Genomic DNA, 24,172 nt, shown 5'->3' on the forward strand with positions numbered 1-24,172 from the left:
TCAGTTTGTGTAAATCTACTTAGGGTTCAGAGTATTTATTTTTCCCACATTAATTTCCCACAGTAGTGTGTACAATTATTAATACAGTGTAGGCCGCCTATACTTTTTTCTTGATATACCCCGATATAATGGAAGTGAAATGTGACAGCATGCCCCATTGGTGGGGTACATTATAACATGACCATATGACAGATTAAAATACTATCTGATCTAATAAAAAATAAACAAACTAAAATATTTTCTCAATAAAATACAATTATTAACTTTTTCATATAAAATAATGGAATTTTTTAATCATAAAAAAAAATTTTGAGTTTGACAACGAACACACCAGAAAACACAGCTATAGCCTACAGCATAGTTCAAAACATAAAAACCATTAAATAATCATCTCTGAACATTGACTCTCTGTCTTTATTCACCTTTTTTCTCATGTTTTCTCAATAGAATAGAATAGAATAGAGTAGTTGCAATAGGGGCACATTGTAACACTGTTACAACGTTCCTCATCTGTGCAACATGGAATTTAAACCCAGCTAGTGTCTTCTGCTAGTTAGCGAAGCGTTAAATAACTACCGGTATATCAACTGTTAAATAACATATTGGAGATTAAAATAATATCAGGTTTGTCTAATTTTAAATAAACACAAAAAATAGAGATGAAAAATGAACACATTAATTTACTTTTGCTATGGTTAATTAAAAGTTCAGTGATATGAATTTTGGCACAATTTTTTCTCTATATAATGTTGATATGGCAATTAGTAAATACAGTAAGTTTCGTCATGCTAGCATGTGTGGAAGTATTTAAAACAAGTGTGTTACAACTAGCCCCGCTGTCCCCTATACATATGTCCACTGAATCAGTAAATGTATGTGGCATTACGCACTGCGTGAGTGTATTCGCTCTCTTTATTCCTGGCATCATGCCATTTTGACTACTGTCTGAATCATTGCTGGGAAAGACTCTCATATCTCATCACGTAGCATTCCTTGGCCTCCACCTCATAGAATCATGACCTTAATCATTCAGGTCCAAAGTTCAAACCATGCAGGATGAGCTAAAACTAGGGCTGATAGAGCGCCAACGTTCAGTTTCACCAGACACCTTCAAGCATTCACCTTCCCAACACTTCATCTAGGGTAAGTCTCTTTTGAGTCTCATGCATAGCTTTTATCGTGATGTCAGTTACAACGTGCCATTACTGAGAAATGAATATTATTGTTAACTGCTTTGACAGAAGTATTATGATTATTATTGCATTTATGCATTTGGCAGACAATTATCCAAAGCAACATATTTTGCATTCAATCTATTTTATCAGTTCATGCATTCATCTTCTTTGAGTATCAGGAATAATAATAATTTTTATTTTTAGTGTAAATTTTTTATTTATTTTTACAATATAAGTTAATACATGTATTATTTTAGTTCATTATTATTATCGTTAAAGCATAATATTTGTATTATTATTATAATTTTATGTTCTTCATCATCAAGGTTTAGTAAATGTGTTCCATTTAATAAGTTAATTTGCATTGATAATATTAATAACTTTTAAAAATGTCCCTCTAAAAAATATCCCTCTTATAGGTGCTGGAATATATAACACAAAGCCATACACGATGAAGAGCATCCTGAAGGACAGAAGTATGGCTCTTACACATGTTCTCTCTCTGTTTTTAATAGAACACAACTGTGTGTACTGCTTGTATTTCTGTGTATTTAACACATTACATTCGTTTCAAACTGCTGTGTGAGATGTTGATTTCTACAGCCGTTCAAATCTAAGTCAGAGATTTCTGTTCCTCTGCAGAAGGGCCCCAAAAGCAGAGTAACTCTATTGGGGCCGTGCGCTGGACGCTACCAGAGGAAACTGTTCAGGTCCACAGTTCTGCCCCCACCAGCCCCTTCAAGAGCAGTAGTGGATTTTCTACCCGTTCACAGGTAACAACTCTAACTAACTCGGGGATGTTATGGTCTGTGATCCATGTTGGGTCATGATCACAATAATTTGTGCTCGTGGTAAATATTTCATGTTTGTTTCCAGCAAAGGCAACGTCAGCAGGGCCTGCAGGACCTCCGCAGCTTGGAAGAGTGCATCAGATTCATCAACCACTGGAAGCAACAGGTGGCACAAGTTTGTAAGGTCAGCCACAAATAATTTTACAATTTACAATATAATTTATTTTACTATACTGTATATATACATATATATACATATATATAATGTTATATTGCGTGTGCATGTGTAAATGTATATGTGTGTGTGTGTGTGTGTGTGTGTATATATATATATATATATATATATCCACACACACACACACACACACACACATATATAAAAAGGATAAGGATAATTTTCCTCTAAAGACAGTAGTCTTTGCAATGCTTTCAGTTTCCTGTATTATTTTATTATAATTTTATTGTTATATTGTTTTATATGTATGAATATAACAATAAAATAGTTCAGTAAACTTAAGGCATTGTAAAGACAGTCTCTTAAAAATATCTTAAAATCGTTCGGGAAAATACTAAAGCCAAGTTTCGATTCAGAGATTTACGTTCCATGCTTCAAAAGACTGATGTGTTTAACGGCTCACGTAATCATTTCTTGGCAAACTCCTCTTTGCGTGCAAACTCAAACCAATAAATTTTTATAACCCATGCTATCATGTGATAAGCGTTGCCATGCGAGACATGTATAGTGCTAGATTAGTTTATGTGAGCCCAGGGTAACTGATAACACATTTCAATAGCCTAGCAATTGTGCATCTGTAATTTTAGGCCTTGTCACACCATGTCTGTGGTGAGGATGTGGGAGGGTTGTTTGGGTCTGGGGGTTAAGGGGTTATTAGATACGTTTTTAAAAAAGTAATATGAATGAATAAATTAAATTGCTACTACTACTACTACTACTACTACTACTACTAATATTTATTATAGTAATTTATTTAGTTTTTATCTGCCTTGTTATAAAAGAGGCCTTAAGGGTGTTTATGAGCACTTGAAGCGTTCAATAAACAATGTGTCTCTGTCATCAAGAACAAAAATTGCATTAGGAGATGGCAGAGGAAGAATGATTTTAGGGATTCACTGATTTTAAAACTCATGTTATGTCATGTTATGGTTGATTATAGATAAATTAAAACAATATCTATACTATATGTCTAAAGTCAATTTAGGCATTACAGCATAATGTACAGTATGAAAAATGGATACTCATTTTGAAATTTGCAAAAGATTATATTTAACCGTGTTTTTAAATTGGTGTTTTAAAAGATGAAGTGCATGTTAGATGACGACAAATATAATATAATAATTAAATATCCAACATCGACTTATATTGTAATATCATCAGATAACAGATATGGTGCATATATATTGTCCATCCATAAATGATTTGTAAATGTGTGCATGTGATTTACAGAATGAGGATGATCCCGGTGAAGGATGCAGCGGATCGTCAGAGCAGCAGACAGACCGCAGAACTGAACGCAGTATTGAAGAAAGCCGCAAGCTTATTCTTCAGTGGGCCAGTGAACTTCAAAGCGTAGACAAGGTGAAATTGACTGTAATTCAAAAAAAGACAAACATCTCAATCATACTGTACTGTTCTGGAATGCATACAGATCGACTTCAGTTCAACCGTGTAGGGTGACTTGCTCAAACTAAGCTTTCTGTGTGCCTGTGTGATCCTCAGCTGTCTAAAAATCATTCTTGGATAAAGGAGAGGATTGATCAGGAGGAAGAGGACAAAAAGCAGGATAAAGATCAGAGTGAGGTGGTGCAGAAGAGGATCACGGAGTGGGCCAAAGAGATTCAGAGTGTGTCAGAGGTGGGACAACAAAAATATCTATGTTATCTAGAGCAATGGTGTCTTATCTGTTGTTACTAACACATTAAGTGGACCAAAGTCCAGATGTGGTTTTCTGCTTTCTTAGAATCGGTATCCACTTGTGAAATGACTCATAATATAATGCATGGGACATTCTTTCTTACTGAATGCAGAGCTGTGGAATGCTGGGAGATGAGCTGACACAGATGTTGCGTCTCCTGGGACTGAGGAAGAAGAAGCTGGTTTCCCTCATGCCACTGCTGGAGTTCATTACTTGGAGTTTGCTGAAGGAAGACAGCAAGGTGGGATGGCTGTGAATGTATTTCTGCTTGGGACATGGTGTAGTGTACAATACAGTCATGCAAAATTTAGGGAGAGTTTTGGAAAGTGGTGCCTTTTTATGTGAAGAAATAGTAATTATATAACTGAGAAACCAGAGACGAATATTCTGTCAATATCGAAGCACTTTATCTTATTGAGGAAACCAACAATAACATTCCATACTTACGATAGAATATGTAATATATGTTTTATTATCAGGGGTGAAGTGTGAGACTATAAAATGAAATTGCCTAAACTGCTTCAAAGATGAAATAGTTCTGATAAATGTATGGATGGAAAAACCATCATTATGGTTGTTTAAAGAGCAAAGCTCAAGAAAGTATCTTTGGTTTACTGTACGTTGACCAGTTATCGCCATCTGTAACATAAGTTCGAGCATTTGCATTTGAGAGACATTTGTTATGTACTGTACAACCAGTGACAGAGAAACATCATATGTGATGAAAAATAATGAATTAAATGAAATAGCTGTAATATATAAAATATAACTTAGCTGAAGAATGGTTTGATTAATGTGTTATCTGTGTGGGAACAGTTTGGCGACAGGTTCACTTGTTTGATTTGCAACTTAAAGTCTGTAAATACATCATGCATCATGTTATTTTAACCCTTAAGTACAGTATAAGAGATCAAGGGTTGTTAATATGATCCCTTTATTAAAATTGCTTGTTTTTGTATTTATTTTAGGGCATGGTTCCTCATCTGTGGCTTTCAGCTAAGCAGCGTACCTGGAAAGCTGGTGAGGGATCCAAAATCGAACTAATATCATTATTAATTTTGTAAATATGAGTAGCCTACACCACTTAAATTAATATTCATAACTCCTTTCTCTGTTCTCTTTTCTCAAACAGGCATGCCACGATACATCCCTAATTCAGGTAACTCTTTTAGAACTTTTCCCAGCACATTTGAGATATTTAACAAAGCACTAGTATGATTAACCAACCCCATTTTATGAGGTGGAGATTTCATATGAATTTGTACATGAATCATTTTTAGACAAAAGTAAGCATTAAGGTCCACCTAAACTTAGTCGTCAATGGCATGTTATATGAAAACGTACGAAAGAGATCATATGAATTCATGCGAATTAGCCACAGATTCACCAAAATGTAAAATAGTTAGGAGTTGCCATACGAATGTGTTAGTCTAGCTGTTGCAATGTCTAATATTCTTAGCAAGTCAATTAAGTAGTAAGATCTGGTATCTAAACTCAATATTGAGATCATTTTCTCTTATTTTTCACAGTCTGGAGCTGGATTGTCAGTGCAGGAGGCAAGTTTATATCATATCTAAATAAGACTTTCCTTAGCATTAACAAAGTGTCAAATGCATTAGTCGTAAAACTTTCATGTCTTTCTCTCAAATAGCTGATGTAAGTCTTGATCCCATGACCATCAACCCTTGGCTGCAGCTTTCTGATGACCACAAGAAGGTTCAGGAGGGCCTAGAAGAAGCAGATCTGCCATACAGCCTTCAGCGTTTTGATAGATTGCCCTGTGTCTTAGGCTGGGAGGGCTACATGAGTGGCCGCCATTACTGGGAAGTGGAATTTGCAAACAATGGTTATTGGAAAGTTGGAGTGACAACTGCTTCTTCAAAGAGGCATGGCCGCTTTCCAATGAATCCCTCTAATGGTTATTGGGTCCTGTGGCGCAGCACACGACAGTTCTATGCCTGCACCAATCCTGAAACGGCCCTGCCTCTGCCGCTGGTGCCCCGGAAAATGGGAATATACATTGATTATGAGGAGGGACAGATTTCATTCTACAACGCGGAGAACAAATCACACATCTTCACCTTCACAGGACACTTTCGTGAGAAGCTGTACCCTTTCTTTGCCCTGCTGGATGGCAGGTCCGTTATAACCATATGGTCTCCTAAAGATTATTGCCGCTTTTAACAACAAGGCAGGTTTTCATCTTTCTTTCTGCACTTTCGTTTGAACATTTAGAACTTAACAAATTATTCACTGGAACCAAATCTACTGTCAACTAAAAAAGAAACTCCTAATAGCGACTTTCAGAGGATTCAATATCATGGTGGGCTGGACCCGCTTAATGAGAGCTATTAAAAATACACAGCTATACACATCCTATTATTTTTATAACATGATTGCTACACCTGGATCTCTTTATCCATTTATAAAATGCATCTTTGCATATTTTATCTGGCTCAATAATGATATATATATATGTATCTAAGCTTGTCTACTTTCACGTGTATAAGGAACAGTATGTGTTTGACACAAATATTTAATAAGACTGCATTATTTAGCCATGCATATCTATGTTCATCCTTTAAACATCTAAATAATATATTTATTATAGGCCTATCAATGTTTGTGTAGATAATGTCTATTAAAAGGTTAATCATTCTATTTTTCATAGATGAACTGGATGATTATATGTGTATTAATAAAACATAAAATGCAGGTCACCATGTGTTTTATTATTGTTCTAACTGCACTGCTGTACTAATAACACATAATTTAAGTCTAATGTAATGCTGTACTTAGTTGACAGTTTCAGCTTTCATTAAAAAGAAACCATTCACAAATTAATATTTATGTGGACCTGTGCTCAGACTGAAAACGGAAGGGGGCCAGAAGAGGACTTTGAGCCAGAGTTAAAGTCGTGTGTAAAGAAACCTGTCCATTTAAATATATAATTTTCATCAAATCACGGGGAAAGACTCGTGAGCCTTTAAAAGCAATGCACAATCAGTATGTAAAACAAACGCTTCACACTTCACCCTTCAAACACTTTTTCTCCAAATTACTGAGGCAATGTTTAATTGAGTTCCAGATTAATTTGTAAAAAAAAAAAAAAATCTAGACTCTCCCTAACCTATAGGATTGGGCAAGCAGACTGTCACTCAGTGGTATAACCAACCAATCACAGTATCTCTTTTAGCCAGGGGCGGGCGAGATACTTCGGCAAATGTTAAACATTTCCAGAGCCGTTAGATGAACTTTTCTAACCTGTTGCTTCTTGCCGCTGCTCACTAAAACGAGTTTTGATCTTTATTGTTTCTGGAAACAACTTTTGTTATCAGCCTTTGTGTATGTTAATTGCATAATTGTTCATTATTATATCTTCCAAACGATTTTGTTTCTCGCTAATAAAACTGATTGTGTCCAGAATCATGCGCACGGACTGGAAAGAAACACCGATGCTCCTGAAAAGGTTTGTTGTGGCATTACGTTCATTTTTGTTTGTTACGCTGAATGTTGCTTATGGTAGCCTACATACAAATACATAATACCAAATCACAACATTTATTATCACTACTAGCGGTTTTAATCAGTAGCACTTATTGCCATGTGCCACTTACATTCGTCGCGGAACATGTCGCCGTATGTCTTAACATAGCCTAGTAACATTTTTAAATAAAAGTCAATTAAACGTATTAATAACCGTATCTATCATGATACACATAGTCTCACTTTTAGCTGTCTTTTAACTATTATAGTATTTTGAAGAACAAAAACATGAACTTTAACTACTGGCTTACATCAAGTCGGCTGTCACTTTATTTTGGTGCAAGGCTCTGTGCGGTCGCACGCTTGGCACAGCCCTTGCGACGGCTCTGGGCACAGTATCTGTGTGGAATGTTATGTAGTAGGCCAAATGCCAATGTTGTTGATCACGCAAAATGCCAATTCTAGACTATAAATCTATCATAAGTCACTTTGAATACCCAGGGATGGGCAGTAATTTCAGATACATGTAGGCTATTTAAAATACGTATTTGAAATACAAAATGTGAGAATGTCATGATCAATTCTACTTGTTGATTAAAGTTAAAATAGTGCATTATTCACTTCAGTTAACATGAAAGAATAAAAGAGCACAGACAAGTGGGAAAATAGCATTAGCCAATCAGTCTTGACCGGTTGTTGGTTTTTATCAACTAGCTTGTCAAATGTGTTTAAAGCATTAGGCTACTGCATGTTAGGGCTGGGTGATATGACACTACATATCATAGTGATAAAGTGTGAAGTGATGGAACTTTTTCTAAATCTTTTAGATAGGCCTATTTGTGGGATAAGCAAATGTATCCGTGCAGATTTTAGTGGGCAGGAATTATTGGAACGTTGGAGTGGAAAAACAAACACTGATGCCTCCACAACCACAACACAAACCACACCACAAACATTTTCAGCTTTTAGTTTTATTGTACATAAAAAATAATAATAAAAAAGGGGTAAATAGTGTCAAATGAATCTAAATGAATTCTAATTTTAAATTTTAGATAGGCTACACTTTCTAATTTTAATAAACTTATAGAAACAAATAAACTTTACATAAAATAAACATACAATTACTTAAAAAGCATTGGACTACCTGAAAAAAAAAAACTCAAAAGAGTTTGAAATTCAGTTTATGCTGTGGAATCAAAACTAATATTAAGAATTGTGAAAACATGATATTGTTACTGTGAAGTAAAATTGAGATTTTGGTCATATCACCCATCCATATTCTTTGCTAGATAGCAGAAAAGGTTCCCACAGTTTTACATACAGTATGAATTTTTTAATAGTGTTCACCACAAGTAATAGACTACATTGTAACCAGAAATAAGTATATAAATGGCTGCTATTTTGCATAAGTTTATTTGTAAATGCAAGAAAGAAAGAAAAAAAGAAAGACAGAGAGGGCAGAGATGTGGTTTGGAATGAAAAGTCAGTAGGCCTATATAGTTTCTTCATTCACTGTGACCTAATACCTAGCCTGACTACGCCAGACTTCGTACTTCCACTCAATTTCATTTCGCTTCTGTACTCAGTCTGAGACTGCTTTCCGTTTTCCTCCGGCCTGAAAACAGCCGGCCAATCAACGAACAGAGGGAGGGCTGAGAGCTGTGACGTAGATGCTGATTGTACCGTGGATGCGTAGATTTGCTTCACATAATCTGCAAAAGTCGTTCACAGTCATGTTCACTCCGGTATTTCGCTCTATGGTTTTGTTTTCGCATCATACATGTGTTTACAGTGGAAGTTAGATGCGGCTGAGCATGCGCATAACACACGCCATAACCAAACGTTATGTGATTGGCTTACGGGTAACCAATGATTTTAAGCTTCAGACTAGCGCAAGAAAACATTTTTCTATTACGGAACTCCAGACTCTCTCTACGAAGCAAAGTGAAGTAGCAGAGTCTGGTATTACCAGGCTAACCTATACCTGCACTGGATGGCCAATTTCACATGTATTTTGTGTATTTTCAAAATACAAAATACTATATTTGTATTTAAATACATTTTTCCACACAGTATTTTGTATTTGTATTTTAAATACATTTCCATGTATTTATGTCCATCTCTGTGAATACCCAGTGCCACATTAATGCATGCTTATCTGGGCTTAAGCCCAGGGCCCCAGTGATGCCAAAAAACAACAAAAAAACTATAACCGCATATTATAATGAGTTGACTGTCCCTTTTATATTATGCTTTATCGATTTGCTTTGAATGCATGTACGGGCGTTTCAAGTCCTGCACGTGACGTGTCAAGACGCCGGGTCTATCAACTCACAGTTAAGGCCAATTTATACTTCTGCGTCGATTGTACGCATTAGTGTACTTCTCCGTCGTGAGCATTTATACTTCTGCGTTCTGTCTGCGTTACTCTGCAATTACACAGCCAAAACGCTAGTTTCCGGTGGGGTTTCTGTTCCATTGTGTTTAGTTTCTTCGCAGCTGTTTGAGCTGATCAACGTGGAAAAACAGTTAATTTTAGTGAAATTACTAAAACTAAAATGCAGAAACGAGAGAAGGCATCTGAGGAGATGGTATGTGTGACCCGTGAACCGGTTGAGGCAGAAGTAGGGTGAATTTTCTGTGCTTGTTCGGCCACTGAGGGACATGGACGAGGAAATGCACTTCAGATATTTTCGGATGTCGGCAGGTATATTCGACGATTTGGTTCATCGTGTGCAGCCATTTATCGTACATCAGTGTATGCACAGTATGCCTGTAAACATTATATAGAGACTGACAATCACCCTTCGAATTTTAGCTGCTGGTGGAAGCCAACAGGCTGTAGCAGCTAGCTACAAACTTTCGTCAAGCACAGTTTCTTCCACAGTATGTAAAGCTTTGTGGAAAACACCCTGCTCTTCAGTCGCCCAATGAGAAGATATTGCTGCTGATTTTTGGCAACTGTGAACTTTCCGAGCTGTTCTGGCAGCGTAGACGGAAAGTACATTCCATTGTTCTGATGGCTTCCTGCGACAGACGCCAGATCTTCGAGGAGAGCCGATTTGGTTCTATGTTTCTTGAACACAAACTGAATCTGCCCCCACCAGCAAATCTTCCTGGAACAGGAGTCCAAATCCCACATGTGGTAGTTGGTTATGCTGTATTCCCCCTACACAACAACCTCACACGCCCCTTTCCAGGTAGGCCTATGTCACAGACAAAATTAATTTCATGTAATAGTACTTTGTATATTGTATATATGTGTATATATATTCCTGATCACAGCTGCATTGGCACACAATGATTGCCTATCAGTTAATACTGTTGTTTTGCTACCTAGGGATGAACCCATGGATAAGCAGACCTGCAATTAACTTCACTCCAAAGCCAGACGGGTGATTGAGAATGCATTTGGCATTTTGGTGTTAAGGTAGCAAATCCTTGGGAGACCACAAGAATGCCTGCCAGACAAAGCACTTAACATTGTGAAAGCTTGTTCTGCTTTACACAACTGTGTGGGCAGGGGACACAAATCTTTTGGAAGCACTAGATCCACGTCACTTTTCAAGGGCCCACTCCACCAGAGCTGCAGTTGGTGTGCGGAATGACCTGATGGCCTTCTTTCAGTCACCCCACGGAATTGTGCCATGGCAGAGCTGTACTGTTGTAAAATAAATGCACCTATAAATGACATGCAACCATGTAAATAAAGACCTGTTATAAAGTCACATTATTGTTATTTATTTGCAGTAATAAATACAAGGTGCAAACAGCAGGAACAGACAGAATATAAAAAAAAGATGCAAAAGTGTGAACTATATACACAAATGGGCAAACTATGTTCAAGATGCAACGTATTAAGGTGCAATGGTCTAGTATTGTTTATATTACAAATAGATGTAAAAGAGCAAACTATACACAAAATATACCAACTATATACAAAAATGTGCAAACTATATACAGATATATCCTGCATTATACAAGGTGCAAACAGACAAAATAATAAAAGATGCAAACTATAAAGACAAATGAGCATACAATGTACAGATAGTGCAACTTATTGAGGTGCAATGGTCTAGAATTGTTTATATTAAAAATTGATGGTGTAGTGGCTTTCCTATAAGCCCAGGAAAGGTGGTAAGGTGTTCTTCACGCATAGTTAAAACAATGTCCACACAGCGGTATCCGTTTGAACAGTTTGAATGAGATGTGTGTTTACAGAGTTTAAAAGGCATTGGTTCTATGGTAAGAACCATATATTCCCGCCACCTGTCCCTTCCTGATTCAACACAGTTTAGAAGTTTAAATATCATGTGATTGAACAGGTGTGGCTTTCACCTGCACCACTGGTGCACACCACCATCTAATGGTTGAACAAATTACATTTGGCTCTTACACACTGGCCCCATAATTGTAATAATGTAAATTCACAATTAAACAACATATACACAAGGAGCCATAAATGTCTTTGTATGTGAATTCCGATTCAGCTTCAGTGCTCAGCTTCTAGTGGTAAACAGATTCTGAACACGGGCTTATCCAGCTGTCCTGTTTTTGTCTTCAGTTGGACTGATCGAACAAATCCATTTTAATCAGGATAGGTTTTAATTACTCTTCCCATCAACCAGGAGCCGTGAGGAGCTACAGGATCCATGATAGCAACAATATCTCCCACAGTAAAGCTTCTTCGTGGTTTTATCCATTTCTGTCTCTCTTGTAGTAATGGTAAATAGTCCCTTACCCATCTTTTCCAGAAGAGATCTGATAAGTATTGTACCTGTCTCCATTGTTTCTTGATGTACAAATCTCCTTCATCGCAAACTACAGTAATCATTAGTGGTTTAGATTTTAGAAGGAGAATATGATTAGGCATAAGTGCCTTAAGATCGTTCACATCGTCAGAGGCTTTCGTAATAGGATGGGCGTTAAGGATTGCTTCTATCCCGGATGTGAAACCCGGCAGGAGGGTTGAATATCCACTTAAGTCCCCTTGATGACAATGCATGCTGGATCTTGTTATGGTCTAACCCAGCTACTGCTTCCCTCAGCTCCCGCTCAGCTCCGACAAAATTTGTACCATTATCTGATCTCAACTGGGCAACTTGACCATGAAGACACATAAACCGGCGAATGGCATTAATACAGGAGTCTGTATTTAAAGTATAGGCCATCTCAAGAAGATGTACAGCCCTGCTTGCCATGCAGGTGAAAATTATCCTGTAGCGTTTAACTGTTCCTGGACCTCTCTTGATTTCAGTGGGCCCAAAGTAATCAACACCAATGTTTGTAAATGGTGGTAAATCAGGTAAAACTCTCTCTGCTGGCAAGTCAGACATTTTTTGCTCTCCGACCTTTCCTTGAAGACAACATATGACACAGTCAGAGATTATTTTCCGACAAGCAGAATTAGCGTTAGTTATCCAGTAATGCTTACGGAGAAATGACAACATATAATTTCTTCCTGCATGGCCCAGTTGCTGATGCACATGCTTCAAGATAAGTTGAGAAATAGCCTGGTCTTTTGACAATATAACTGGACGTCTTTCTTCCTCAGGCAACCCATCCATGTTGGCCTTCATCTTTCTTGTTGCATGAGATCTATTTGCTTCAGTGTTTGGAACGTCCTTTGTACAAGTAGATGCCTGTAAAGCCTTCCTCTGTTTCACAAGCTGCATAAGCATTTCCTTTCCTTGACCATCCATGCTACAGAGGTTTTAAGTCTTGCAAAATCAGAAAAATAGCTGAAGAACTGACTGGTAGGAGACTTTGAAACCTGACAGGAAAAGGCATGTGCAGTGCATTCCACCTTAACTTCCTGGTCATCTGTTGGTATTGACAACTGATTCATGTTGGACTTGGGCCATTCTTCTTCTTCTTTAAAAAAAAAATGTAAGCCTTTAAGCCATCTCTTACATGCTAAAAACTCTTCAGCCCCAAGACCCCTTAGATGCCTTATCCACCGGATTCAAACTTAACTTTATGTGCCTCCATTGCACAACATCTGTTGAGTCTCTTATGACAGCCACTCTATTTCCTACAGGTGTGGAACCGCTTAGTTTCATTTTGGATATATCTCAGTACAGTCATACTGTCTGTCCAGAATACAGATGAATTCAAATGAATCTGCAACTCCCTTTTTAGCATTATATCAACTCGTACAGCGAGAACAGCAGTCGTAAGTTCCAATCTCAAGATTGTCATCTGTTTTATATGGAGCAACTCTTGACTTTCCTAAAATAAATGCAACTACAGTCCTTTTTTCACTATTCACCAACCTCAAGTATGACACCGTCCCATAGCCATTCTCGCTGGCGTCAGAGAAGTGGTGAAGCTGAGCGTGTTCGGATGGTCCAAAGTCCTTGGGCTTTACACACGGGTCTACTTTCAGTGCTGCTATACAGTGCAAGTTAGCCAGCCATCTTGTCCATTGCTGAGAGAAGACCTGTGGAATCTTATCATCCCAACCAACATTGCACGTGCACATTTCTTGGAGCACCTGTTTTACAGGCAGAGTAAATGGGGAAAGAAACTTCAAGGGCTCATAAATGGAACTAACCACAGACAACCTGCCACGTCTTGTGTGAGGATGCTCCTTTATGGATAACCTAAAGGTAAATTTATCCTTTTCAGTGCACCAGTGCAGACCAAGTACTCTTTGGTACTCTTCAAACTTGATTGTAGTTTCCATTATTTCCATGAACTGTTGGTCATTTCTGGACATGGTAACATCATCGTCTGACAGTTTCTCGTGTAAATCATGATTGTATTGAGCAATCAACAGATCCTCCAGCCTGGCAACTGAGATCCTATTAGCAGTGACTACAGGACAGCCAGTCTTTCCTTTGTCAGTATTACCACCTCTTAATGTCCCATTCACGACCCACCCCAGGGTCTTGACAGCATAGGGTCCCCTGCCTTGGCTGTTAATGATTTCCCACGTTTCCTTAAGATTTGATGCATTGAGACCAATCAACAGCTCAACCTTTGCATTCATACTGGGAATTCTGATACTCTCCAGATATGGATAATCTTTCAAGTCATCCAGAGTGAGAATGTTATTCTTGCTCACAGGCATTGATGCTTGACTATACAGCTCTGGTAAATCCACAAAGGTCTGTCCATCCAGGCTTGAAATTTGAAGACCACGGAGCTTTCCTGGCCTAAAGTACGGAGCAGTATGGAGTTTCTTGTTCCTGTAAGATAACATTTTCTCATAAGATGTTCTGTACAGAAACTGGCTGAACTTCCAGGATCCAAAAATGCATTGGTGTTGACAATCTTGCTACCAGACTTCGCTTTGACTTGTACTGGAATGATAGACAGAACACACTCCTTGTTCCCAGCCCCATTTTGACCACACGCCTGCAAAGCAGCAAGAGCAATTGTTACTGGTAATGGTGATGGTTGCCTTTGGTTTCTATGTGAAGCAAGGTGTGATGCTTTTGATTGCAGACATCATAAATGAATGGGTTTCTGCAATCTTTACTTACATGTCCAATCTTCAAGCACCCAAAACAGGATCTATTTTCTTTTAAAATGCTCAGTTTTTCTCTGTGTGTCATGTTCTTTAGACAAGAACACCTATCCAGCAATGAATGGCAGCCTTTACAGACAATACACAATTTATTGTTGTCTTTTTGTTGAGCAGAACTAGCAGGTAGTTTGTATTTCAGATAGACAAAGCTCTGAAACAGTATGTACAGCTGCGACAGTTGCAAGACCTTTACTGGTAGATTTAGGCTGAGCTTTAGCATCAAATGAAAAGGATGCCTGTCCACTCTGTACATCTCCAAATAATGGATCAGAAAGAATGCTCAATAAACCTCACCAAGTCAGAAAACATGGCCCTGTTGCCGCAATGCTCCTGTAACTCACAGGCAGCAGCCCTCCACTTTTCTCAAAACTTGTAAGGCAGCTTCATCACAATGAGTCGAAGGTTAGATGGAACATTAATTTCGTCCATATGCTGTAAATCTTCCATTACATTACAACAGCTTCTCAGAAAAATTGAAAAAGACTCCAAAGCATCAACATCTTCACCCTTTATTATAGGCCAAAGCATGACCTTCTCCATATATGCTGCTGTTACTTTAATTTCACCACCAAAATGTTCTTTGAGCAGATTATTTGCTCAATCATATCCTTGATCAGCTCTCATATTGTGACAACTACTGACTAACTCTCTTGGCCATCCTCTTGTATATTACTCTAGATAGTAAAGGCATTCTTGCTTGTCCCCGATTTTCTTTTCAATGGCTTGTTCAAAAGCTTTAACAAAAGAGCCATACTGCAATGGATCTCCATCAAACTCCAATATCCTTTGAGATATGTTATCTTGAATGTTATCTTCAGGCCTGTAGGAACTTAAATTTTGCTGCTTTGCAGATGAAGGTTTACAGTTCATTGAAGCTGGTGCTTGAGTTTGCATGCTTGATCTCTCCTATGGACGTACAATCAAATTGTCATGTTGAGTACTTCCATTTCTTTGTTGTAAAGGCGCCTTTGGGTTAGACAAGCATGCAAGGATCATGGAAATGCAGTCGATTACCATTGTCAACGGAATCTGGCACTGAACAGTAGGAAAGAGTCTTAATGCTGGAGAATGCAGACATTACCTTGATTACAACAGAACAGGTGAGAGGGTGGACACAAAAAGATCTGGGCTGCGTTCTCCGATAACGTTGTCTCTTAGCGCGCTACGAAGACTCAAAGGGTACACCTTAACTACAGGTATACATTTCCTACGTGTGTTTTCCGAACTATACCTTAGGATGTTGCTTAAGGTAAACCTTCTTAAGTTCGACCTTAGCAGGTGCTGTCCATGGTGGAGGTGCTGAATAGGTTGATATCGATGCCTCGATGATCGATTGTGCGCTCTTTCCTTCACAGCGGTATAGGTAAAGTATTGAGAAAACAATGTTCTTTATAAAGAAGCGTTTTAGAAATAGTACAAACTGCATTTATCGGGGCTCATTGAAATATGTACATGCAGAAATAAATATGAGTATGTGTTTATAATTTAGCAAGTGTGCAATCCCAAACCCTCACGGCCATAAGTGTGTTAATGTTCTCCACAACGTATGCTGAGTAATTTTTTTACAATGGTCTCTTCTGACATGGTAGTCAGTGGACTAAAGTGTTCTCTTTTATAGTAGTTGACATACACTAACTGGCTCCGCGGACGGCGCCGTCTTTGATTTAAAACAAGTACTCGCTGTCTCGCTGCCATAGCTATAAAGTTTGTGTAAACTCATCTTTCTTTATAGACTCCTAAGCCTTTTCTGTCAAATGGTTCGCCAGCTGATGTGCCTTAGGATAGTAATTAAAAAAGCTAACAACCATTAGTGTATGGAAACTTTATTAATGAAAACACTTCCATACACTGGGTGTAGGCTATAACAACTTAAGTATTTTATGTGTAAAATTTTAAAATAAAGTAAAAATGTAATTTTAATACTAAATCAGATTTTATATTAAATGTTCATATAAAATTTTCTATGTGTAATTAAACTGCGATGTAAAAAAGCTTTTTGCGTAGTGGTGGCCACTAGCGGTGTGAACCGTCAGCAGCGATAAGGTATAGCTAAGAGCGCTCCAGACCAACCTTACGAACGTATGACTTACAGAAGGTATACTTAACTAAGAAGGTTTCGGAAAACACGTATTAACGATAAGGTACTTCTTAAGGTACAACTTAAGAACGACGTAGCGTTAAGGTAGTTTCGGAGAACGCAGCCTTGGTATTATCCAGGGTGAGAGAAATGGTGCAACGAGAATTCCTGCATGAATTAATTGGAGCAGAGTTTGACCCATTCGCATCAAGAAAATATGAAGTAAGTGTACAGGATGGTTATGTGCTTTGGAGGGCAGAGTAATCATTCCCAGTGTGGATAGATCAGAAGTCCTGAAGCGACTGCATCAGTGCCACCCAGGAGTGTCTAGGATGAAAGCTTTGGCCCGGAAATATGTGTGGTGGCCTAAAGGCCTCATTATACTTCTGCGTCGGACCTACGCCGGAGCCCATACGCCGTAGGCAACGTGTTGGTTTTAATTTATACTTCTGTGTCGCTGTCCGCGTTGACGCGCACCTAGGGAGCATGTGAAACCCCGAGGGAGGGGTTCTGGCAGATCAATCACAGCGCTTGTGTTCGCGTAGAATTGACGCGTTGTTACATTTTTGGAGAGGTGCACGTCAGGGTACGCCGTAGGGTACGCGCGCTACACACAGCCTACGACGTAGCTACGGCGGCAGTTCGACGCAGAAGTATAAATAGGCCTTAAGTTAGATCAGGATGTTGAAAGGTTGGTTAAAACCTGTCATTTGTTCCAAGAACGGAATGTTCCAGCTGTAGCCCCATTGGATCCTTGGAATTGGCCTGAAAAAAAACATGAACAAAAACAATTTCATGTGGATTATGCTGGACCATTCATGGGAAAAATGTTCTTTGTCTTGATTGATGCACATTCAAAATGGATGGATGTGTATCCAGTGAACTGGATACACATCCTCCTGTGAGCCACATCTGCTGCTATTGAATTTCTTATGAACCTTCCATAGGAGAGAATGGACACTCCCAATATTATGAAGCTGCAGACTCGGAGCCTGCTGCAGCTACAGTCCCGCACCCAGAGTCCCGCATTCTCAGACCCCTCGTTTTTCGAGATAGCGCCTCCTGCTGTTCAGAAGATCGTATAACACCCTTATCCAAATGCCATTGAAAACAATAGGATGCAATATTACGGTCTCGTTTTATTTAAAGTTATCCAAATAAATATTTGCGTTCCCTGCTTAATGCATGTGCCAAAAAACTCATTGTGTTCTCTGACTAACAAATTACCCAGTAGTTATTTTTTGAGCGTGGGTGTAATTGAAAGAAAATTACTGATGGAAGGGATACAATTAGCCTACAGAATGAACTATCTTCTGAAAAATATTATGTGATATTATATTGCTAGTTTGCTACAATGTTTTTTTTTATTCAAATTCCAAATTTTCTTTCAGTTCAACCTTGTAATGGTCCAATTAACATTATACCATGCTAAGATTACAAAACTTGTTTTTTGATATTTTGAATGCAAAGCAAAACTCAAAAAAGAATAGACAAAACAGCAATAATAAACAATTCTGTACTTTATTTAACGATCACCTAAACATCATCTTGCTGTAAACAGGACAAAGCAAAGAAAAAAGGAAGAAAGAATTGTGTTAGTGACTTTACTTTTCGTCTTCAATTGCATAAAAAAAAACCTCCTCATTTATAAGTCGCTTTGGATAAATGCGTCTGCTAAATGAATAAATGTAATGTAAATGCATAAGGTAAAATAAATACTTTCTGGCAGGCGAATGTTCCTTCTTTTTTCCTTCTTTTTGCAAACGCTCTGTCAAATTCCTCGACTTCACTAAAATAAAAGATGAATGCCATTGTCAAAAATATTGCTAATACATAGTGAAGGCATAGTAAATTTGATTATTAGGCAATTGTATGAGTTGTAAATGGCTGGCAACAACCTCATATCACAGTTAAATTAATATTGATTCATTTTAATACTTACGTTTTATAAGAACTAATTTAAGTAGTCTACATAAATTATATAAAGTAAAATAATTGCTCCGGCATTAATTAACGTTAATTCAATTTATAGTTTTAGGAGAAAAGGTCCGGTAATTAAAAAAAAGGTCAAACGGTAAATCTGATTAAATAATTAATGATGACATTCTTTGATATTAACACACTTAATGTATTTAATTGGTCTACTTTAATGTCAACTAATTTTAATAAAATTTTTACAATGGCTTGTCTACAAAAAGTCCAAGGTTAAAGGCTAACGTTAGCTATCAAAATATTTTCGGGGCAAAAAAGGCGAAAAAACATAGGCTACATTAACGGCTCAAATTTTGTTACAGACTATCTTTACAAATATTAAATGGACTATTCATATGTTGGTGTATTGATGAGCTATAAAGTAGTTTGATTAAAAAAGAAATCGAATGAGTATTGTAATATTTACTCTTACTAATAAGCTGCTGCCACCACCTTTAATTATTTTAGCCAGTATGGTCTGGCAAGAGAAGACAACACACCACCAACTTCAATCAAAATTAGCAGTTTTATTAACAAAGGGGACCAGAAGGACAGGCTCAACTCAACCTAGAAAGCCGTAGAACTACACAGAGTGCTACGTGCATTCACTCACTTCATTGCATGGTGACAACACCCAAAATTAATTACAGTGGCACTTCAAACTCATTTTAAACCTCAACTTCATGCATGTGCAACCAAATGGGCCAGGGCCGTGCAGAGACCTCTGGAGGGGCAGGTGCTCAAAGTATAAAAGGGGGGCACATGGAACAAGGCTTTAAATGGGGCTGTGTTTTTCCTGGCTTAAAATGAGGCGGAGGTGGTAAAATCCTAATAATGTATTTTAATAATAAGATAATAAAATGTGTATTTCTTTGTAGATCATCATATAGCCTAATGTGTTTCCCACATCATTTTTGTGGGTGGAGCTTGGTACCTCTAGGGGGGTCCGGGGGCATGCCCCCCCGTAAGAAAATTTTGTACATTTTAAAGATAAATTCATTAATCTGGTGCACTTTGAGTCACCCGAATCTGCCCGAATCCACTGTTAAAAATAAATAATCCACCCGCAAACCGCACATATTCTTTGATTTAGATATCTGCATCTGATCATCACATTACAATTATTCAAATTCTTAGTGTTAAGCATGATAGTATGGTAACATATCACACTGAAGTAGGCTGATTTAAAATGAACATTTATATACAATAAAAGTTCTTCTTTTGGCAAAATTACATTTCCTTAATAGCCTAAACAGAGGCTTTTCTCCCTTCAAACTTAAATTGTCAATGTTTCATTACATCACTGTTTGAAATCCCTAATTTTTTGTATCTTTTATAAAGGGCATCTTTCCCCTAATTTTATTAAATGTATGCTCCAACTTTCATTTCAAATTCTTAAATTTGATCAATATATTATAGTTATTATATTATAGTTACCAATCACATTAAATAATTTACATTGAAAAATTATAACTGTATTAAATTAGATTATTTTAAATATTTTTGAATATACAAAAATAAGGAATGTTGAAAAGATGATACTTTATGAAACTAAACCGCCAGTAGGAGGCGGCAGGCGACCGTTTTAATGAGCGAGTCATTGAGTCATTCATTCAAACGATTCGTTCAATCGGCTGATTTATTCAGAATGAGGCAGTTTGTGAATGGGTAATTGAATCTTTGACTCAACCGATTCGTTCAAAATGCTGAATCATTCAGTAATGCAACAAGTGTTGCTGTGAGATGCGCGATGGTTGTGCGGTGATATTTGTTTGGAACTATTTTCGCTGCTGAAACAGAACAAAAACAGTCATTGCGTCTAAAATGTAAGTGACTTAATTTTAACTATTTGTTTATTGACCTGTTATGAAATCAGTCTCGGTTTTAATCTTGATGGCATTCAGGAAAACAGTTACTTCTACCTCCTACACACTGCAATATAAACAACATCTCTGCATGCTCTCTTCACGTCGTCCTTGTAAAATAATAATAATAAGTAAACAAACATCAAAATCACTTCGCTGAAAATGAAACGCCACTTACCAGCAGCCGCAGATTTTAAGATATCTTCTGGTAGTGCGCGTAGCCGCGCGAAATTAAAGAATGTGCGTGCAGCGTGAGGAATCGTTCTGGATGAGTTCGTCAGGTGAAAGGTCATCATGTGGATCATTTCATTTACGGCTAAATTATTATTTATTAATTTTACTAATAGTTAGGTTGGGCAGGCATCCACAAAAGGGCCTTTAATTACAAAAAAAGGAGAGGAAATCACACACCGTTCTGTTTAGGGAAGTATGAGCAGTATCGCCGCGGTGTGTCTTCACATCAGCACTCACATTGACATCGGGGAGTCATTCACCAATGGGGAAATCCCATCGTAAGTCCGTTTCAAAAGGGCAAAGTCCAGCCGGGCTCTTGTGATTCAATTGTATCAGCATTCCGAATCAGCACAGTAGCGACGACGGCACTCCTAACCTCCCATCTATATAATCTTTCCCCGCACCCGCTCTCTGTATATCTTCATCGCCGGCGGCCCTAACCGACCGCGAACGACACCCCCCTCCCAAACAAAAGGTGTTTCTCATTTCTCAATCAGTCTCATTAATTATGACCGCCGCTAGCGTAGCTAGCGAAAGCGGTCATATAGGGATTGTCAAAGTTTTTTTTTTTTTTTTTTTCGTCACCTTACTGAATTTTTCGTCAACGATACCAGGGATACCGAAGCACCGGGGAACATGAAATTTGGTGGGCATGTAGCCCCACTAGACTTCTAAGGAAAAATTTCGTTTGGTCCCCGGGGGCCACTCCCCCCCCGCGCTGGGCCCCCCCAAACCCAAAAAAATGCAGTTTTTCCTAAATAACTACCTGAACCGTGGCACCGAGGATGAAGAAATTTTTATGGTATGTTCGTCTACTAGACTTTTACGGAAAAATTTCGTTTGGTCCCCGGGGGCCACTTCCCCCCCCGCGCTGGGGCCCCCTTAAATTTTTCGTCAACGATACCAGGGACACCGAAACACCGGGGAACATGAAATTTGGTGGGCATGTAGCCCCACTAGACTTCTAAGGAAAAATTTCGTTTGGTCCCCGGGGGCCACTCCCCCCCCCCGCGCTGGGCCCCCCCAAACCCCCAAAAAATGCAGTTTTTCCTAAATAACTACCTGAACCGTGGCACCGAGGATGAAGAAATTTTTATGGTATGTTGGTCTACTAGACTTTTACGGAAAAATTTCGTTTGGTCCCCGGGGGCCACTTCCCCCCCCGCGCCGGGGCCCCCTTAAATTTTTCGTCAACGATACCAGGGACACCGAAACACCGGGGAACATGAAATTTGGTGGGCATGTAGCCCCACTAGACTTCTAAGGAAAAATTTCGTTTGGTCCCCGGGGGCCACTCCCCCCCCCCGCGCTGGGCCCCCCCCAAACCCCAAAAAATGCAGTTTTTCCTAAATAACTACCTGAACCGTGGCACCGAGGATGAAGAAATTTTTATGGTATGTTGGTCTACTAGACTTTTACGGAAAAATTTCGTTTGGTCCCCGGGGGCCACTTCCCCCCCCCGCGCTGGGGCCCCCGTAATTTTTTCGTCAACGATACCAGGGACACCGAAACACCGGGGAACATGAAATTTGGTGGGCATGTAGCCCCACTAGACTTCTACGGAAAAATTTCGTTTGGTCCCCGGGGGCCACTCCCCCCCCGTGCTGGGCCCCCCAAACCCCCAAAAAATGCAGTTTTTCCTAAATAACTACCTGAACCGTGGCACCGAGGATGAAGAAATTTTTATGGTATGTTCGTCTACTAGACTTTTACGGAAAAATTTCGTTTGGTCCCCGGGGGCCACTTCCCCCCCCGCGCTGGGGCCCCCGTAAATTTTTCGTCAACGATACCAGGGACACCGAAACACGGGGGAACATGAAATTTGGTGGGCATGTAGCCCCACTAGACTTCTACGGAAAAATTTCGTTTGGTCCCCGGGGGCCACTCCCCCCCTGTGCTGGGCCCCCCAAACCCCCAAAAAATGCAGTTTTTCCTAAATAACTACCTGAACCGTGGCACCGAGGATGAAGAAATTTTTATGGTATGTTCGTCTACTAGACTTTTACGGAAAAATTTCGTTTGGTCCCCGGGGGCCACTTCCCCCCCCCGCGCTGGGGCCCCCGTAAATTTTTCGTCAACGATACCAGGGACACCGAAACACCGGGGAACATGAAATTTGGTGGGCATGTAGCCCCACTAGACTTCTACGGAAAAATTTCGTTTGGTCCCCGGGGGCCACTCCCCCCCTGTGCTGGGCCCCCCAAACCCCCAAAAAATGCAGTTTTTCCTAAATAACTACCTGAACCGTGGCACCGAGGATGAAGACATTTTTATGGTATGTTCGTCTACTAGACTTTTACGGAAAAATTTTGTTTGGTCCCCGGGGGCCACTTCCCCCCCCGCGCTGGGGCCCCCGTAAATTTTTCGTCAACGATACCAGGGACACCGAAACACCGGGGGACATGAAATTTGGTGGGCATGTAGTCCCACTAGACTTCTAAGGAAAAATTTCGTTTGGTCCCCGGGGGCCAAACAAACGCAAGCATGCACACACACTGACATCCACACGCACAGACACACACCCATACACACACATACAAATCCACATGCACAGACACACACACACAAACACACACGCGCACACATGTACGCACACATACATACACGCACAAACACACACACACAAACACAGACACACACATACACAAACACACACACATACACACACACACACACACACACACACACACACACACACAGACAGACATGCACATACTATTACTTTTTTTAGGTATATACATAAACACGCAATACAGCCAAATTACTCCACGTCATTTATTTTTGTGGAAAGCCAGTGCAGGCCTGAGCGGCGGTCATATTTTGTACCGCGATGCGGTACATCTAGTTAGTTACCAAGACAACATCCCGAAAATGCAGCACACATTACAGTATGATTCGCTAAATAAAATTGACGATAGCCTACTCACGTTTCGGCACAAGTTCTTCACATGTTTATCCGATCCAATTTGATAGGAGGCGCTGTCTCGAAAACAGAGGTGGAAGTAACGAATTACAACTACTCACGTTACTGTAATTAAGTAGTTTTTTTGGGTACTTGTACTTTTTTGAGTATATTTTTAAATCTGTAATTTTACTTGTACTCAA

General features: G+C 39.1%; 2 protein-coding genes across 5 annotated transcripts in view; both read left to right on the top strand.

Moving 5' to 3' along the window:
* Positions 1–1,092: 1,092 nt before the first annotated feature.
* On the top strand, positions 1,093–6,619 carry LOC311306594 (uncharacterized protein). Of its 2 annotated transcripts, XM_084435095.1 has the most exons (11): positions 1,093–1,143; positions 1,595–1,651; positions 1,818–1,948; positions 2,052–2,150; positions 3,432–3,563; positions 3,705–3,839; positions 4,013–4,141; positions 4,869–4,920; positions 5,033–5,059; positions 5,430–5,456; positions 5,552–6,619. In XM_084435095.1, the coding sequence occupies exons 2-11, from the start codon at positions 1,627–1,629 to the stop codon at positions 6,082–6,084; spliced, it is 1,290 nt and encodes a 429-aa protein (XP_084291221.1). In that variant the 5' UTR covers positions 1,093–1,143; positions 1,595–1,626; the 3' UTR covers positions 6,085–6,619. The 2 variants fall into 2 exon arrangements, with proteins under 2 accessions (XP_084291221.1, XP_084291220.1); XM_084435094.1 differs by lacking the exon at positions 1,093–1,143 and having other exon boundaries at positions 1,512–1,651.
* A 499-nt stretch (positions 6,620–7,118) lies between these two features.
* Positions 7,119–24,172, top strand: part of mfsd8 (major facilitator superfamily domain containing 8) — a 36,962-nt gene continuing 19,908 nt past the window's right edge. The window contains exons 1-2 of one of the 3 annotated variants that reach the window (XM_084434704.1): positions 7,144–7,245; positions 7,325–7,369. The gene's annotated coding sequence lies outside the window, so the exon portion shown is untranslated. Of the gene's footprint in view, positions 7,370–24,172 lie in introns of all 3 variants that reach the window. The other 2 variants (XM_084434703.1, XM_084434702.1) reach the window with 2 other exon arrangements.

This window comes from Rutilus rutilus (assembly GCF_951802725.1).
Source record: "Rutilus rutilus genome assembly, chromosome: 16".
NCBI lineage: Eukaryota > Metazoa > Chordata > Actinopteri > Cypriniformes > Leuciscidae > Rutilus > Rutilus rutilus.

Bases quoted from the DNA above. Each gene is read 5' to 3' on its own strand.
- LOC311306594 (XM_084435095.1), top strand. From the start codon at position 1,627: ATGAAGAGCATCCTGAAGGACAGAA. The intron at 1,652-1,817 runs GTATGGCTCTTA...GTTCCTCTGCAG, and splicing joins GAGCATCCTGAAGGACAGAA to AAGGGCCCCAAAAGCAGAGT. The intron at 4,921-5,032 runs GTGAGGGATCCA...TTTCTCAAACAG, and splicing joins GCAGCGTACCTGGAAAGCTG to GCATGCCACGATACATCCCT.